This window comes from Triticum aestivum, chromosome 7D (assembly GCF_018294505.1).
Source record: "Triticum aestivum cultivar Chinese Spring chromosome 7D, IWGSC CS RefSeq v2.1, whole genome shotgun sequence".
NCBI lineage: Eukaryota > Viridiplantae > Streptophyta > Magnoliopsida > Poales > Poaceae > Triticum > Triticum aestivum.
This window is the reverse complement of record NC_057814.1, coordinates 555,010,947-555,030,266: the sequence shown is the minus strand read 5'-3', so window position 1 is coordinate 555,030,266 and position 19,320 is coordinate 555,010,947. Positions and strand designations below refer to the sequence as shown.

The window sequence follows — 19,320 nt, the reverse complement described above, 5'->3', positions numbered from 1 at the left end:
AGCGCATGAAGAAACTCCATACTGATGGGACTTTGGAATCACTTGATTATGAATCACTTGATGCTTGCGAACCGTGCCTCATGGGCAAGATGACTAAAACGCCGTTCTCCGGAACTATGGAGAGAGCAACAGATTTGTTGGAAATCATACATACAGATGTATGTGGTCCGATGAATATTGAGGCTCGTAGCAGGTATCATTATTTTCTGACCTTCACAGATGATTTGAGCAGATATGGGTATATCTACTTAATGAAACAAGAGTCTGAAACATTTGAAAAGTTCATATAATTTCAGAGTGAAGCAGAAAATCATCGTAACAAGAAAATAAAGTTTCTACGATCTGATCGTGGAGAAGAGTATTTAAGTTACGAGTTTGGCCTTCAGTTAAAACAATGTGGAATAGTTTCACAAATTCATGCCACCTGGAACACCACAGCATAATGGTGTGTCCGAACGTCATAACCGTACTTTATTGGATATAGTGCAATCTATGATGTCTCTTACCAATTTACCACTAATCGTTTTGGGGGTTATGCATTAGAGACAGCTGCATTCACGTTAAATAGGGCACCATCAAAATCCGTTGAGACGACGCCTTATGAACTGTGGTTTGGCAAGAAACCAAAGTTGTCGTTTCTTAAAATTTTGGGGTTGCGATGCTTATGTGAAAAAGTTTCATCCTGATAAGCTCAAACCCAAATCGGAGAAATGTGTCTTCATAGGATACCCAAAGGAGACAGTTGGGTACACCTTCTATCACAGATCCGAAGGCAAGACATTCGTTGCTAAGTATGGATCCTTTCTAGAGAAGGAGTTTCTCTCGAAAGATGTGAGTGGGAGGAAAGTAGAACTTGATGAGGTAACTGTACCTGCTCCCTTATTGGATCACAGAAATCTGTTCCTGTGACTTCTACACCAATTAGTGAGGAAGTTAATGATGATGATCATGTAACTTCAGATCAAGTTACTACCAAACCTCGTAGGTAAACCAGAGTAAGATCCGCACCAGAGTGGTACGGTAATCCTGTTCTGGAGGTTATGTTACTAGACCATGACAAACCTACGAACTATGAAGAAGCGATGGTGAGCCCAGATTCCGCAAAATGGCTTGAGGCCATGAAATCTGAGATGAGATCCATGTATGAGAACAAAGTGTGGACTTTGGTTGACTTGCCCGATGATCGGCAAGCAATTGAGAATAAATGGATCGTCAAGAGGAAGACGGACGCTGATAGTAGTATCACTATCTACAAAGCTAGAATTGTCGCAAAAAGGTTTTCGACAAGTTCAAGATGTTGACTACGATGAGAGTTTCTCACTCGTATCTATGCTAAAGTCTGTCTGAATCATGTTAGCAATTGCCGCATTTTATGAAATATGGCAAATGGATAAACAAAACTGCATTCCTTAATGGATTTATTAAAGAAGAGTTGTATATGATGCAACCAGGAGGTTTTGTCAATCCTAAAGGTGCTAACAAAATATGCAAGCTCCAGCGATCCATCTATGGACTGGTGCAAGCATCTCGGAGTTGGAATATACACTTTGATAAGTTGATCAAAGGATATAGTTTTATACAGACTTGCGGTGAAGCCTGTATTTACAAGAAAGTGAGTGGGAGCACTACAGCATTTCTGATAAGTATATGTGAATGACATATTGTTGATCGGAAATAATGTAGAATTATTCTGCAAAGCATAAAGGAGTGTTTGAAAGGAGTTTTTCAAAGAAAGACCTCGGTGAAGCTGCTTACATATTGAGCATCAAGATCTATAGAGATAGATCAAGACGCTTGATAAGTTTTTTCAATGAGTACATACCTTAACAAGATTTTGAAGTAGTTCAAAATAGAACAGTCAAAGAAAGAGTTCTTGCCTGTGTTACAAGGTGTGAAATTGAGTAAGACTCAAAGCCCGACCACGGCAGAAGATAGAAAGAGAATGAAAGTCATTCCCTATGCCTTGGCCATAGGTTCTATAAAGTATGCCATGCTGTGTACCAGATCTATTGTATACCCTACACTAATTTTGGCAAGGGAGTACAATAGTGATCTAGGAGTAGATCACTGGACAGCGGTCAAAATTATCCTTAGTGGAATAAGGATATGTTTCTCGATTATGGAAGTGACAAAAGGTTCATCGTAAAGGGTTACGTCGATGCAAGTTTTGACACTAAATCTAGATGACTCTAAGTCTCGGTCTAGATACATATTGAAAGTGGGAGCAATTAGCTAGAGTAGCTCCGTGCAGAGCATTGTAGACATAGAAATTTGCAAAATACTTACGGATCTGAATGTGACAGACCCGTTGACTAAAATTATCTCACAATCAAAACATGATCACACCTTAGTACTCTTTGGGTGTTAAACACATAGCGATGTGAACTAGATTATTGACTCTAGTAAACCCTTTGAGTGTTGGTCACATAGAGATGTGAACTATGGGTGTTAATCACATGGTGATGTGAATTATTGATGTTAAATCACATGGCGATGTGAACTAGATTATTGACTCTAGTGCAAGTGGGAGACTGAAGGAAATATGCCCTAGAGGCAATAATAAAGTATTATTTATTTCCTTATATCATGATAAATGTTTATTATTCATGCTAGAATTGTATTAACCGGAAACATAATACATGTGTGAATACATAGACAAACAGAGTGTCACTAGTATGCCTCTACTTGACTAGCTCGTTAATCAAAGATGGTTATGTTTCCTAGCCATAGACATGAGTTGTCATTTGATTAACGAGATCACCTCATTAGGAGAATGACGTGATTGACTTGACCCATTCCGTTAGCTTAGCACCCGATCGTTTAGTATGTTGCTATTGCTTTCTTCATGACTTATACATGTTCCTATGACTATGAGATTATGCAACTCCCGTTTACCGGAGGAACACTTTGTGTGCTACCAAACGTCACAACGTAAATGGGTGATTATAAAGGTGCTCTACAGGTGTCTCCAAAGGTACTTGTTGGGTTGGCGTATTTCGAGATTAGGATTTGTCACTCCGATTGTCGGAGAGGTATCTCTGGGCCCACTCGGTAATGCACATCACTATAAGCCTTGCAAGCATTGTGACTAATAAGTTAGTTGCGGGATGATGTGTTACGGAACGAGTAAAGAGACTTGCCGGTAACGAGATTGAACTAGGTATCGAGATACCGACGATCGAATCTCGGGCAAGTAACATACCGATGACAAAGGGAACAACGTATGTTGTTATGCGGTCTGACCGATAAAGATCTTCGTAGAATATGTGGGAGCCAATATGGGCATCCAGGTCCCGCTATTGGTTATTGACCGGAGACGTGTCTCGGTCATGTCTACATAGTTCTCGAACCCGTAGGGTCCGCACGCTTAAAGTTACGATGACAGTTTTATTATGAGTTTATGTATGTTGATGTACCGAAGGAGTTCGGAGTCCCGGATGAGATCGGGGACATGACGAGGAGTCTCGAAATGGTCGAGACGTAAAGATCGATATATTGGACGACTATATTCGGACTTCGGAAAGGTTCCGAGTGATTCGGGTATTTTTCGGAGTACCGGAGAGTTACGGGAATACGTATTGGGCCTTATTGGGCCATACGGGAAAGAAGAAAAAGGGCCTCAAGGGTGGCCGCACCCCTCCCCTTGGTCTGGTCCGAATTGGACTAGGGAAGGGGGGCGCCCCCTTCCTTCCTTCTCTTTTTCCCTTCCTCTTTTCCTATTCCATATGGGAGGTGGAATCCTACTAGGACTAGGGAGTCCTAGTAGGACTCCACACTTGGTGCGCCCCCTCCTAGGGCCGGCCTCCTCCTCCCTTGCTCCTTTATATACGGGGGCAGGGGGCACCCCAGAGACACAACAATTGATCCTTGAGATCTCTTAGCCGTGTGCGGTGCCCCCCTCCACCATATTACACTTCGATAATACCGTTGCGGAGCTTAGGCGAAGCCCTGCGCCGGTGGAACATCATCATCGTCACCACGCCGTCGTGCTGACGAAACTCTCCCTCAACACTCGGCTGGATCGGAGTTCGAGGGACGTCATCGAGCTGAACGTGTGTAGAACTCGGAGGTGCCGTGCGTTCGGTACTTGATCGGTCGGATCGTGAAGACGTACGACTACATCAACCGCGTTGTGATAACGCTTCCGCTGTCGGTCTACGAGGGTACGTGGACAACACTCTCCCCTCTCGTTGCTATGCATCACCATAATCTTGCGTGTGCGTAGGAAATTTTTAGAAATTACTACGTTCCCCAACAACTGGAACTTTGTGATGAACTATAATAAGCAAGGGATGACGAAAACAATTTCCTGAGCTCTTCACGATGTTGAAATCGGCAAAGGTAGAAATCAAGAAAAGCATCAAGTGTTGATGGTTGACAAGACCACTAGTTTCAAGTAAAAGGGCAAGGGATAGAAAGGGAACTTCAAGAAGAATGACAAGAAAGTTGTCACTCCCGTGAAGAAACCCAAAGCTAGACTCAAGACCTAAAACTGAGTGCTTCTACTGCAAAGGAAATGGTCACTGGAAGTGGAACTGCCCTAGATACTTGGCGGATAAGAAGGATGGCAAAGTGAACAAAGGTATATTTTATATACATGTTATTGATGTGTACTTTACTAGTGTTTATAGCAACCCCTCGGTATTTGATACTGGTTCAGTTGCTAGAGTAGTAACTCGAAACGGGAGTTGCAAAATAAACAGAGACTAGTTAAGGGCGAGGTGATGATGTGTGTTGGAAGTGATTCCAAGGTTCATAAGATCACCATCGCACACTCCCTTTACCTTCGGGATTAGTGTTGAACCAAAATAAACGTTATTTGGTGTTTGCATTGAGCATGAATATGATTGGATCATGTTTATTGCAATACGGTTATTCATTTAAGTCAAAGAATAATTGTTGTTCTATTTACATGAATAAAACCTTCTACGGTCATACACTCAATATAAATGGTTTATTGAACCTCGGTCGTAGTGAAACACATATTCATAATATTGAAACCAAAAGATGCAAAGTTAATAATGATAGTGCAACTTATTTGTGGCACTGTCGTTTAGGTCATATTGGTATAAAAGCGCATGAAGAAACTCCATGCTGATGGACTTTAGGAATCACTTGATTATTAATCATTTGATGCTTGCGAACCATGCCTCATGGGCAAGATGACTAAGACTCCGTTCTCTGGAACAATGGAGCGAGCAACTGACTTGTTGGAAATAATACATACTGATGTATGCGGTCCGATGAGTGTTGAGGCTCGCGGCGGGTATCGTTATTTTCTGACCTTCACAGATGATTTGAGCAGACATGAGTATATCTACTTAATGAAACATAAGTCTAAAACATTTGAAAAGTTCAAAGAGTTTCAGGGTGAAGTAGAAAATCATCATAACAAGAAAATAAAGTTTCTACGATCTGATCGTGGAGGTGAATATTTGAGTTACGAGTTTGGTCTTCATTTGAAACAATGCAGAATAGTTTCGCAACTCACGCCACCCGGAACACCACAGCGTGATGGTGTGTCCGAACGTCGTAACCGCACTTTATTAGATATGGTGTGATCTATGATATCTCTTACTGATTTACCGCTATCATTTTGGGGTTGTGCGTTAGAGACAACTGCATTCACGTTAATTAGGGCACCATCTAAATCCGTTGAGACGACACCATATGAACTGTGGTTTGGCCAGAAACCTAAGTTGTCGTTTCTTAAAGTTTGGGGCTGCGATGCTTATGTGAAAAAGTTTCAACCTGATAAGCTCGAACTCAAATCAGAGAAATGTGTCTTCATAGGATACCCAAAGGAAACTGTTGGGTACACCTTCTATCATAGATCCGAAGGCAAGATATTCGTTGCTAAAAATGGATCCTTTCTAGGGAAGGAGTTTCTCTCGAAAGAAGTGAGTGGGAGGAAAGTAGAACTTGATGAGGTAATTGTACCTTCTCCCGAATTGGAAAGTAGTTCATCACAGAAATCAGTTCCAGTGATGCCTACACCAATTAGTGAGGAAGTTAATGATGATGATCATGAAACTTCAGATCAAGTTACTACCAAACCTCATAGGTCAACCAGAGTACGTTTCGTACCAGAGTGGTACGGTAATCCGGTTCTGGAAGTCATGTTACTAGACCATGACAAACCTACGAACTATGAGGAAGCGATGATGAGCCCAGATTCCGCAAAATGGTTTAAGGCCATGAAATCTGAGATAGGATCCATGTATGAGAACAAAGTATGGACTTTGGTGGACTTGCCCGATGATCGGCAAGCCATTGAGAATAAATGGATCTTCAAGAGGAAGACGGACGCTGATCGTAGTGTTACTATCTACAAAGCTCGACTTGTCGCGTAAGGTTTTCGACAAGTTCAAGGTGTTGACTACGATGAGATTTTCTCACTCATAGCGATGTTTAAGTCTGTCCGAATCATGTTAGCAATTGCCGCATTTTATGAAATCTGGCAAATGGATATCAAAATTGCATTCCTTAATGGATTTATTGAAGAAGAGTTGTATATGATGCAACCAGAAAGTTTTGTTGATCCTAAAGGTGCTAACAAAGTGTGCAAGCTCCAGTGATCCATCTATGGACTGGTGCAAGCATCTCGGAGTTGGATTATACACTTTGATAAGTTGATCAAAGCATATAGTTTTATACAGACTTGCGGTGAAGCCAGTATTTACAAGAAAGTGAGTGGGAGCACTACAACCTTTCTGATAAGTATATGTGAATGACATATTGTCGATCGGAAATGATGTAGAATTTTCTGGAAAGCATAAAGGAGTGTTTGAAAGGAGTTTTTCAAAGAAAGACCTCGGTGAAGCTGCTTACACATTGAGCATCAAGATCTATAGAGATAGATCAAGACGCTTGATAATTTTTTTCAATGAGTACATACCTTGACAAGTTTTTCAAGTAGTTCAAAATGGAACAGTCAAAGAAAGAGTTCTTGCCTGTGTTGCAAGGTGTGAAGTTGAGTAAGACTCAAAACCCGACCACGGCAGAAGATAGAGAGAGAATGAAAGTCATTCCCTATGCCTCAGCCATAGGTTCTATAAAGTATGCCATGCTGTGTACCAGACCTATTGTATACCCTGCCCTGAGTTTGGCAAGGGAGTACAATAGTGATCTAGGGGTAGATCATTGGACATTGGTCAAAATTATCCTTAGTGGAATAAGGATAGTTTCTCGGTTATGGAGGTGACAAAAAGTTCGTCGTAAAGGGCTATGTCGATGCAAGTTTTGACACTGATCTGGATGACTCTAAGTCTCAATCTGGATACATATTGAAAGTGGGAGCAATTAGCTAGAGTACTTCCGTGCAGAGCATTGTTGACATAGAAATTTGCAAAATACATACGGATCTGAATATGGCAGACCCGTTGACTAAACTTCTCTCACAAGCAAAACATGATCACACCTTAGTACTCTTTGGGTGTTAATCACATGGCGATGTGAACTAGATTGCTGACTCTAGTAAACCCTTTGAGCGTTGGTCACATGGCGATGTGAACTTTGGGTGTTAATCACATGGTGATGTGAACTATTGGTGTTAAATCACATGGCGATGTGAACTAGATTATTGACTCTAGTGCAAGTGGGAGACTGAAGGAAATATGCCCTAGAGGCAATAATAAAGTTATTATTTATTTCCTTATTTCATGATAAATGTTTATTATTCATGATAGAATTGTATTAACCGGAAACTTAGTACATGTGGGAATACATAGACAAAACAAAGTGTCCCTAGTATGCCTCTACTTGACTAGCTCGTTTATCAAAGATGGTTATGTTTCCTAACCATAGATATGTGTTGTAATTTGATGAACGGGATCACATCATTAGGAGAATGATGTGATGGACAAGACCCATTCGTTAGCTTAGCACTATGATCGTTACAGTTTCATTGCTACTGCTTTCTTCATGACTTATACATGTTCCTCAAACTATGAGATTATGCAACTCCCGAATACCGGAGGAACACCTTGTGTGCTATCAAATGTCACAACGTAACTAGATGATTATAAAGATGCTCTACAGGTGTCTCCGATGGTGTTTGTTGGGTTGGCATAGATCGAGATTAGGATTTGTCACTCTGTGTATCGGAGAGGTATCTCTGGGCCCTCTCGGTAATGCACATCACTATAAGCCTTGCAAGCAATGTGACTAATGAGTTAGTTGCGGAATGATGCACTACGGAACAAGTAAAGAGACTTGCCGGTAACGCGATTGAACTAAGTATTGAGATACCGACGATCGAATCTCTGGCAAGTAACATACCGATGACAAAGGGAACAACGTATGTTGTTATGCGGTTTGACCGATAAAGATCTTCGTAGAATATGTAGGAGACAATATGAGCATCCAGGTTCCGCTATTGGTTATTGACCGGAGATGTGTCTCGGTCATGTCTACATAGTTCTCGAACCCGTAGGGTCCGCACGCTTAACGTTCGATGACGATTTGTATTATCAGTTATGTGATTTGATGTACCGAAGGTTGTTCGGAGTCCCGGATGAGATCACGGACGTGACGAGGAGTCTCGAAATGGTCGAGACATAAAGATTGATATATTGGAAGGTTATATTCGGACACCGGAAGGGTTTCGAAGTGTATCGAGTATTTTGCGGAGTACCGGGAGGTTACCGGAACCCCCCGGGGAGTCTATGGGCCTTATTGGGCCCTAGTGGAGAAAGAGGGCAGCAAGCAATGTGTGGGGCGCACCCCCCTAGGCCCAAACCGAATTGGTTTAGGGTTTGGGGGGCGGCCCCCTCTTTCCTTCTCCCCTCCTCCTCTTTCCTCCTTCTCCTAGTAGGAATAGGAAAGGGGGGGGGCAAACCTACTTGGAGTAGGATTGCCCCCCCTTGGCGCGCGCCTCCTCCTTGGCCGGCCTCCTCCTCCCTCCACCCTTTATATACGTGGGAGGGGGCACCCCAAAGACACACCAAAGTTTCTCTTAGTCGTGTGCGGTGCCCCCTCCACAGAAACACACCTCGTCATATCGTCGTAGTGCTTAGGAGAAGCCCTGCGCCGGTAACTTCATCATCACCGTCACCACGCTGTCGTGCTGATGGAACTCTCCCTCGGCCTCAACTAGATCAAGAGTACGAGGGACGTCATCGAGCTGAACGTGTGCTGAACACGGAGGTGCCGTACGTTCGGTACTAAGATCGGTCGGATCGTGAAGACGTACGACTACATCAACTGCATTGATATAATGCTTCCGCTTTCGGTCCACAAGGGTAAGTGGACACACTCTTCCCGGCTCGTTGCTATGCATCACCTAGATAAATCTTGCGTGATCGTAGGAATTTTTTTGAAATTACCGCGTTCCCCAACACATCTTCCATGCCAGCGGAAGTACCGCTCCCCCGAGCGGTACTACCGCTTGTGCATGGGCTGTGGGTGCATAACGGTTGGTTTTCTTCCCCCAATGTATAAGGGAGTCATCTTCCCCAAGTTGACTCACCTCTTCCTCCCCCAAGCTCCATTATTGCTCACAAGCTCATTTTCGCCCGATCTCTCTCCCTAGCCAATCAAACTTGTTGATTCTTTAGGGATTGGTTGAGAAGTCCTAGATCTACACTTCCACCAAGAGAAATTTGATTCCCCCCACTAATCCCTTGTGGATCTTGTTACTATGGGTGTTTGAGCACCCTAAACGGTTGAGGTCACCTCGGAGCCACATTCCATTGTGGTGAAGCTTCGTGGTGTTGTTGGGATCCTCCAATTTGGTTGTGGGGAGAGCCCCAACCTTGTTTGTAAAGGTCTGGTTGCCGCCTTCAAGGGCATCACTAGTGGAATCACGGCATCTCGCACTGTGTGAGGGCGTGAGGAGAATACGGTGGCCCTAGTGGCTTCTTGGGGAGCATTGTGCCTCCACACCGCTCCAACGGAGAAGTAATTCCTCTCAAAGGGAAGGAACTTCGGTAACACATCCTCGTCTCCACCGGCTCCACTTGTGGTTATTTCTCACCTTTACTTTGTGCAAGCTTTACTTGTGTTGCATCCTTTGCTTGCTTGTGTTATTGTTGTTGCTAGCATCATATAGGTTGCTCACCTAGTTGCATTTCTAGACAACCTATTTGTTGCTAACCCTAATTTGTTAAGAAAAGCTAAAAATTGGTAGTTGCCTATTCACCCCCTCTAGTCAACCATATCGATCCTTTCACCTGCCCCCTAGCCTATATATAGAGGGGGAGCGCATGGGGGCAGCCACCCCTTCATCCTTTCCCATTGCCTCTCCCAACTCCTCCCACGTTTCTCCGGTACGCTCTTGGTGAAGCCCTGCCGGAATTCCACTGCCACCAGCACCACCATACTGTCGCGCTGGTTCCGATCTCATCTACCTCCTCTCCCTCAGTTACTGGATCAAGAAGGAGAGGAAGCCATCGAGCTGAACGTGTGCTAATCTCGAATGTGCCGTCCGTTTGACACTAGATTGGATTGGATCCCGATTGAATCATGAAGGGTACGATTACATCAACCGCGTTACATACGCTAACTCTTTCGGTCAACAAGGGTATGTAGACACACTCCCCTCTCGTTGCCATGCATCTCCTAGATTAGATCTTGGGCGTTCGCAGATTTTTTTTATTTTCATGCTTCGTTCCCCATCAATTTATTACGCGATAAACATGTTTAGCGCTTGCCATTGAGGCAATCTTGGTCATTGGATTGACATGAATTGATGAACGAGATTAGTTGGATCTACTCCTCTGGGTATTTTTATTTATATCATATTTTATATATATATATATATATATATATATATATATATATATACTAGTTGGCGAGACAAAAAAGGTAAGAAACTGATTTCTGGCGCAACATGACGCTGACCTCTCAGTATGACACGTCATCTGAATCTCCGTGCATTTCCAGCATGGCACCACTCAGCGTGGTGCGGTGACTCATCGTTCGCTCCAGCACCGCCCCCACCTCTATATCCCCACCATCGCATCCAACCGCATTTGCTCGCTCTGCCAACGCCCATCCGTGAGCATACAGAGGATACACCGACGTCCCCTGAAATCGGCCAAGCGCTCCTTCGGACAAGGTATGTTCATCATTCCTCCTCACCTATTCACAACGAATTTTCGTCTCGGAAATTTTTGGGGGGTTCGGCGATGCGAAGACGAGCACGAATTTTGGTTCAAGCGATGTGTTTTTTGGTTGCCTTCCTACTCCATGCGTTACATTCTAGCGTAATTGAGAGGTTCTCTGGGGCGTTCATTCGATTTCCACCGGAGGGAGACTAGACGCCGACCTGAATTTAGTAGCGGGGCAAGCCTTTTCTCTAGCCACCGCACACATGGTTTTTGCTTTGTTGAAGGAGAAGAGGGGCTGGTGGGGTGTGGGGGCATGGTGCATGTTGATTTCGGGTGCCAACACACAGAATTTTGCTTTTTCTTAATGGATCAGGAAGATCGGTAGGGCATGGACTTGGGAATTTGTTGGGAGTCGACCGATCTTGTTGTCATGAAAATTTTATATTACATGCCCTGATGATGTTTACCCTTTTTTTTTCTGCCAACGCTTTGACCTTGGTCTTTCAATGGGGACATCAATGTCGTCTCCGGCAGGGAATCAAGCTTGTGCGGCGGAGGACATGTGAAGCTGGGAGGAAGGAGTAGACAAGGACGCGGAAGGTGGATGCCTGGCAATTTCGCTCTTCGGTTAGTTTTTTTCCCATACAGTCATCAACATATGTGAACGAAACTATTATTGTTGCCAACATCCCAAAATTGCCATGTTAGTTGTGTGTTACAAGGATGGCAAGTTTTTGTTTTTTCAGATATTTTCCCTTTTTGTCTTCATTGTACTATAACTCCTAAGATTCAAAACGAATATTACGCGAGCACACATTGCAAGACGCGGCCCTTTTGGGGACCGGCCCCAAAAGTCTCCCACCCCTCGCCGATTTTCAGTTGTGGGCCCGCCAATAGAAGATAACTAGTACTCTCTGTAAATTAATACCAGATGTTTTAGATCACTTATCTTTAGGTTTATTTTTTGAGTAGTAGTTATCTTTAAGTTTTTTTTCTGAGGGCAGTACTTATCTCGCTCTTTTTTTTTTGAGAAATAGGGGAGTAGTTATCTTTAAGTAGAAGAAGGAGGCCCGTGCGATCTGGCCTAGGCTGGTGGGCCGCACCGAACAGAGCGAGCGGGCCTTGGCGGCCAGGCGCGACGGACTGACTCCTCGGTAGTCGATTTGGCTGGCGATCCCCTTCTCGTCTCGTCTCTGCAGCAGCGACCACCACCACCAGCGCCGGCGCTCGGCCCCGCTCCACCGCACGTATACCCTCCCTCCTCCGCGCCAACGAGCGAGCAGCAACGGCCGGCGCCGGCGACGCGCCCGCACGTCCTCTCCCGCGCGCCGGCCCCCACGTCGCGTCCTCCGCGCGAGCGCAACCGCCCGCGACAGATCCCTCGCGGGGTCGCCTCCTCCTCCTCCTGCTCCCCCCCGCCGCCGCCGTCCCCCTCCGTCCGGCCTCCCGCCGCCGCGTCATCCGGCGACCGCAAGGTCTGTGCTGCGTCCCGACCCTTGCTTGTTCGTCCCGTCGTAGCGCGCGTTACTCTCGTTGTTGGTGGGGTGGTTAGTGGTAATTGTTTGGTCAGCATTGTTTCGCCACCCCGTCGTGGGCCTTTCTGAAGCTTGGAAGCTAGTCCTCGTTATTCTCGTCGTGGTTGCGTTTTATCTTTATCAGTATCGTTGCTGGCATGGCTGGAAACTGTGCCATGAACAACAAGCCTTCTGCAAATGTTTCGGGCAAAGTTTACTCCCCATTTGGCCCTCGGTCTTGTGAGAGAGGGATGGTTTACATGAACATGGGTTGCTTCTGGGGTTAATGTGGAGCTTTGACATGCGTTACGCTTCTACTAAAGTTGCTCGATGTTAGAACACGCGTTAAGTTTCTACCTACAAATGTTTGCTACTTTCTTGTGGATGGTACTCAGGCCTGAAATTTTGTATGTGTTCAACTTTTTGTAATATCGGTTTTCTCTCGCCAAAGTCCTCAAAGCGCTATGTTAACGGTGCACCCTTATGGTTTTTCCAAAAAAATGTCAACTTAGTTACTAATGTCGGTGATATATATGCATCTTCCTTACCAATTTAAATATGTGATCTAAACTAATTACTTTTTGTTCTGATTTTGGTAGATGGATTCAGTTGAACTCGAAGACAGTGGTGAACACCAACCGTCTCTGGAAGTTTCCCTTGCTTCAGATGTGATATATGATGACGCACCTGTATGTCCGTGCATTGGGAGTGACCACCAGGCAGAAATCCCGAATCTGTCCACAGAGGATGAGCGTCAGCAGCTCATGACCAGCTCGCCTGGAGGCGTGCTACCTGGTTTTGATTACCCTGTTACGATTGGGTTAGCTATACCGGTCACATGGGGACCAAGTGAAGTCCGTAAGGAGGAAGAATTAGGAAGGCATCATTCTTCAGAAACCAAAGCAAGAGCCATCAGCCAGGATGAGGATCGTCCTGTAACCTCAGTTTGTCCAACCAGCAATGATATGAGTGACCATGATTCAACATATCAGGATCCACAGCCCATGGTGCCTGTAGATCATGTAGAATCTGGCAGTAATCGAGCACATGCCGAGAACTTGGCCCCGTGTTCTACACAAGAAGGCCACAATTTTACTAATAAGCCAATGATGCAGGAAGGGGAAATTGATCAATTTATTCCGCTGCCGTGTGCATCCACTTCCCTTTGGAGTGGTATTGAGGCAGAATGTTTTCTGCTCGGGCTTTACATTTTCGGCAAAAATCTAAGTCTGCTGAGCAGGTTCCTTGGTAACAAGACTATTGGGGATGTGCTTTCCTACTACTATGGAAAGTTCTACAAAAGAGACGCGTATAGAAGATGGTCGGATTGCAGAAAAGCACGAACTAGGAGATGCATTCTCGGGGAACGCATTTTTACAAGTTGGCGGCAGCAGGAGATTATTTCTCGTCTTAAATCTGTAATACTCAATGAAGCTCATGATTCGTTGCTGGAGGTATGTTGCAACTTAGCCTATATAACAACAAAAAATGATCTTGTCTGCCTTTGGTTGTTGTAGCTGGTTAACCAATACTTATGGAATGACTCAGCATGAAATTATCCACATGATCAGCTCTGAGGTTCTGTTAGTCTGACCGTTGCTTTCAACACTATTTTGTGTATATTACTAGAATTAGCTGTGTTTCTGTGGCTCCCTAGAAAAACTGTGTTTCTGTGGGAAAAAATCTCTCAGTTTTTCTTTGTAACTTATAATGAATGTTTCAAATGAATGATTGCTAAGTCCAAATTATGTGTGCTGTTGAATATTATAGTGTAGGGCTTAACATCTTTTAACATAGTGAACCAAACGAGTGCCTTATTGCATGCGGTTTGACTTACCTTAAACTGAAATGCTCATGATTTTGGAGTTTTGTGCTACTGCTATGCCTATCTGCATTCATTGTCGAAACTTGGCCAATACTAGTCTCTGTTTTTTAGTGATCCCAGGGCAGGGAACCTCAGTTATTTAAAAGGAACTGGTTGTTGACCAGCCACCGTGTTCTATTCACCGATTTGGTTGTCAACACTAGCCACTCAGATTCAACAATAGCACTATATTCAACTTAATACTAAGTTGTTTGTATTGTCAACCCAACATGTTTGTGTATTTCTAGTAAGGGTCTATTTGCAAGTTAATAAAAAAAGTATCCCTGGGAACACACATGATTATTCCCCGTAATTTCATCTACATGGTATCGGGGCCAAACCCCTCTGCTGCCATCTCCACATCACTGTCGCCGAAGTTGTCGGTGACAACAGCTGTCGATGAGCCCCCATTGCTGTGTAGGGATCTAAGCAGTGCTTGTTGCTCCCTCAGTGTGTACAAGGACCTGAATGCTAATTGGATTGGTCTGACCAGCTACTTCTTGAACAAGTGTGTCATTTGTGCTAGCTGCATTTTTCTTGCTTCTCTTTGTTGATATAGAAGAGTTCTTGCTGGTGCTGCACACATGTTCATTTTTTATGCATGCAAGTCTTTGAGGGAAACCAATCCATTGAACTCAACCGTTCTGTTTTTGCCCAGTTCAACTGACTCTGTGATCTAGTTTTTAAGTTATGCTCTCTGGTTTGAACTTTCATATTCAGCTTTATTGGACACAATAATCTTTCATGTTATATGGTACCTTACAAATTGTTATGTTTCACTAAAGTAATCAATTTTTCTGTTCAGAATAACACTGTTGATATTTTTTTTGTGCATGTACTCCTGCTCTTGTTTATAAGTAGATCTGACTACTCTGGTACATTTATATAGGTTTCCAGTTATGAATATGAACCTTAAACGTGAAAATCAAACCATTTTAGGTGCTCTGCATTTGGCTATCATGATTTTCTGCGTTCTTTTCTAGGTTTTTCTGAAAAGTGCTTGGATTGTTTAAGCTATTGTTCCTAGGATAAACATGAGTCAAATATTGTGATGATCCAAAGACAAATATTTTCCTTTCTGTAACTTGCATTTTTTTTCCTAGCTTAATTTCATGGAAGAACCACTAAATTTCATGGCATAAAATATTTTGACATATAATTCAATAATTCATGGATGAATTTTTTTCTTAGTGTAGTCAACATTTGAAAAGGATCTTATTTGTCATATGAACTGTATTACTTTCACATGTTGCAGATTTTCAAATATTTCAACGATGGACAAACATCTTTAGAAGATTTTGTCTTTGCTCTGAAATCCACTGTTGGAACAGAAGCTCTTGTGGAGGCTGTTGGAATTGGTAAAGAGAAACGTGATTTGACTGGATTTGTTCTGGACCCATCTAAGCCAAACCAAGTTCCAAATCATCCTGACATGCCTACAGGCAAAGACTGTTCATCGCTTGCTTCGGAAGAGATAATTAAGTTCTTAACAGGCGATTTCAGAAGAAGCAAGACAAGATCAAATGATCTTTTCTGGGAAGCTGTCTGGCCCCGTTTGCTTGCAAGAGGGTGGCATTCAGAGCAGCCAAAAGATGTCAGCACAACTAAGAATTCCCTTGTGTTTCTTGTGCCAGGTATAAAGAAATTCTCAAGAAGTAAACTCACTAAAGGTACTCATTATTTTGATTCTGTCAGCGATGTCCTTAAACGAGTGGCAGCGGATCCCATCCTTCTTGACCTAGAGGTTGGCGGATTGGCCAATGATATTACTGCCGAGGAAAATGGCTATGACACAGACGTGAAAAATAACCAAGATGATCCTTTGGATGGTAATCAGGAGCTTCCAAGGTTCACAATTATTGATACTACCTTGGTACAAGGACAAGAGCCCTTCAGAATCAGGGAGATGAGGAGACTACCTGCTGATGCAAAAGTTCGTTCTGTCCCTTCACGCCAATCACGCAAGGTTGTGACTGTCAGTTCATCGGAGGGGTCAGATGCAGATGGTCGATTGTCAGATGACCAGGAATATCGTGGACCAGTTACAACTGATGTTAACGACACTGAAATCTTTTCAGTGCGCAATGTAAAGAAAGAAACCCAAGTTGATTCGTTGCAAAACATGGTGACTGCATCATGCTCAGATTTTCCAGTCAATGGTCATTCTTCTAATGGCAGTGGTAACGAAATTGATTTGACATGCTTATTTGAGCCCAAAACAAAAACTGAAAGGCGCAAGTATTTATCACCAGTGTCAAAGCGCAGAAAATTATCTAGCTGTAACAATGACCAGACCAGCCGGCGCAGCTTTCCTTTCTCCAAGGGAGTTGGTTCAACAAAAGAGAAAATCAAGCCACTGTCAACCTCGTCAAAACCAACTGTCGGTGATGTTTCTGGTAATTCTCAGATCAAAGAGAAAATCAAGCCACTGTCAACGTCATCAAAACCAACTGTCGGTGATGTTTCTGGTAATTCTCAGATCAAAGAGAAAACCAAGCCACTGTCAACGTCATCAAAACCAACTGCCGGTGATGTTTCTGGTAATTCTCAGATCAAAGAGAAAACCAAGCCACTGTCGACGTCATCAAAACCAACTATCGGTGATGTTTCTGGTAATTCTCAGATCAAAGAGAAAATCAAGCCACTGTCAACATCATCAAAACCAACTGTTGGTGATGTTTCTGGTAATTCTCAGATCAAAGAGAAAATCAAGCCACTGCCAACCTCATCAAAACCAACTGTTGGTAATGTTTCTGGTAATTCTCAGATCAAAGAGAAAATCAAGCCACTGCCAACCTCATCAAAACCAATTGTCGGTGATGTTTCTGGTAATTCTCAGATCAAAATGGTTGCAAGATGTTCCACAGAGAAGCCACGCGAGCACGTAAGAGGTGCATCAAACACTCTTACCAATGACAGGTCAAGTGAGAAGATGAAAGTGAAGAACTTATATGAGGACAAATCATTTGAGCGCAAGGTCGATGCTCTGCCTGAAGTTCATTCAAAGATCACCATCGGTGAGACAAAATTTGCGAAAGGGGCTCAAGCTAGTAGTTCGGTTGGTCAGGTTAAACAGGAGACGCCACTTGATAGCATGACAGGTGCAATTGTATGTGTCACTTTATCAGACGATGATGATTACATGATGGCTGAGGAAGCTCCCTCCATTTCCAGCAGCGATCAGATCCGTGATCCAGAGGTAGCAGAACGACCCATGGCTATGGTACAACCTGCTAGTTCACAAGCTGATTTGGCTCCGCAGGCGGATTCTCGGAGGCATGGAACCAGAAACAGGCCTCCCACAGCAAAAGCTCTGGAAGCACTTGCCTTGGGGCTCATTGGAAAGCGCAAGGGCGAACCCAAAAGCCCTGGAACAAGAAGGCCTCCCCAGCGAGCTCGCAAATCCAGTAAAAAATCGGTTCATACACCTACCGGCAGCGACACCGACAAATCCAGCATGGATGCTGATGCGCAACTGTGAGCGGATCGTTATGCATTTTGTTGGTGTAAGCTTACACCATATCAGCATTTTGGACGATCGGTATCCAGCGAGAACATTTGAGGGCTTCCGACTTCAACTAGAGACGCCTGCGTCGATTAATCTTCCCTTCGGAGGCGCCTTCCATCTTGTGATATGTAATATAACAATGCGACGGCAAGGTGTGGAGATGGTTGGCCGATTGACTATCTTGCAATGCGCTCCCTCGGTTTCTATTTAGCTTGCAGACTTGTATGCCAATCAAGGATTGGGAAATGCAACTTGTACTGGTGTAGAAAGAGTTGATACCATATTGGGCTATTGACCAGTTCGCTTTTCTTATACCCGAGGGTTTAATACTTTTTATGTAATATATATATTATCTCATGCATGCATCAGCGGCTCCGTTGCGCCATGCAAGATTATGCAATTGGTTCGGATACCCTTCTATATGGGTGGATGGCCATTTTGAACCATTTGAGTATAGGTGATTGTGCAATTAAGATTTTCTTATGTCTAGATCGATGTTCTGAGCTGTACGATGCGCTCTTGCGCACAAAATCTTAGCTGCTCATCAGTGAAATCATATAGTACTATAACAGCGAGTGGGTGGGCTCTAGGCGATTATTAATGGAGACAATACATGAGTAGGTTTGGGAACAAATTGAGCCCAGTGCTGCATGCAGTCTAGGAGCACAGGACAGGCGTACTTCTCAGGTTATTGAAGATCTGGGCGTTTCTTTCCTTCCATCGCATCCATAGTAATGGCATCCATTTGTTGTCAGTAATGGCATCGCGAAGAGTAAGGCATCGTCCACTGCAATGCTTGAACAGCAGTTCAGCAGGGCAGCATCCAGCGGCTCAATGAGAGCCCCGGAAGGACGGCGATGAGATGATCATCTGGGTAGAGTAGAGGCCTGGAAGATGGCAGCAGCACCTGGATCACCAGGCAGCCCAAACAAACGCTATAATATTCTACCAGTTGCTGCTTCAAAGATCTCAAGGAGGCGCTCAGCTGTATGCATGCATCTCACTTGCAACATCATCTGCGTAAATGGAAGCTCCCAAAGTTGCCTGCAATCTTCCAATGTCCTTCACCACCTCTCGCCGGCAGGCAGTGTCGTGTCAAACAGAGCAGCAGCGGTGTCCGTAACAACAACCAAGAGTGCAGATTCTGGTGGAAGAGGTTGCAAGCACACGCACACCCGCAGTCCAGTTAGTCCATCTTGTTCCAAATGCTCTCAAGGTGAGTGATTGGAGAAGCGATTCCCAGGAGACACACTATCAAAAGCCTTTGCTGTGGAGTATCAATGTTGAGCAGGATTGAGGGTGACTTCTTTGCTTTGATGGGTTTGATCATGGCTTGCACGCGCACGAATAAAGGGTGATCTACGAGCGCTTGATGAAGGCGCT

The 19,320-nt window shown here is 44.0% G+C and overlaps 1 protein-coding gene across 2 annotated transcripts; it reads left to right on the top strand.

Moving 5' to 3' along the window:
* Positions 1-10,985: 10,985 nt before the first annotated feature.
* Positions 10,986-18,383, top strand: LOC123164571 (uncharacterized). Of its 2 annotated transcripts, XM_044582103.1 has the most exons (4): positions 10,986-11,059; positions 11,586-11,678; positions 13,165-14,019; positions 15,685-18,383. In XM_044582103.1, the coding sequence occupies exons 3-4, from the start codon at positions 13,165-13,167 to the stop codon at positions 17,908-17,910; spliced, it is 3,081 nt and encodes a 1,026-aa protein (XP_044438038.1). In that variant the 5' UTR covers positions 10,986-11,059; positions 11,586-11,678; the 3' UTR covers positions 17,911-18,383. The 2 variants fall into 2 exon arrangements, with proteins under 2 accessions (XP_044438038.1, XP_044438037.1); XM_044582102.1 differs by lacking the exons at positions 10,986-11,059; positions 11,586-11,678 and adding an exon at positions 12,152-12,526.
* Positions 18,384-19,320: the final 937 nt, after the last annotated feature.

Bases quoted from the DNA above. Each gene is read 5' to 3' on its own strand.
- LOC123164571 (XM_044582103.1), top strand. From the start codon at position 13,165: ATGGATTCAGTTGAACTCGAAGACAGTGGTGAACACCAACCGTCTCTG. The intron at 14,020-15,684 runs GTATGTTGCAAC...CACATGTTGCAG, and splicing joins CTCATGATTCGTTGCTGGAG to ATTTTCAAATATTTCAACGA.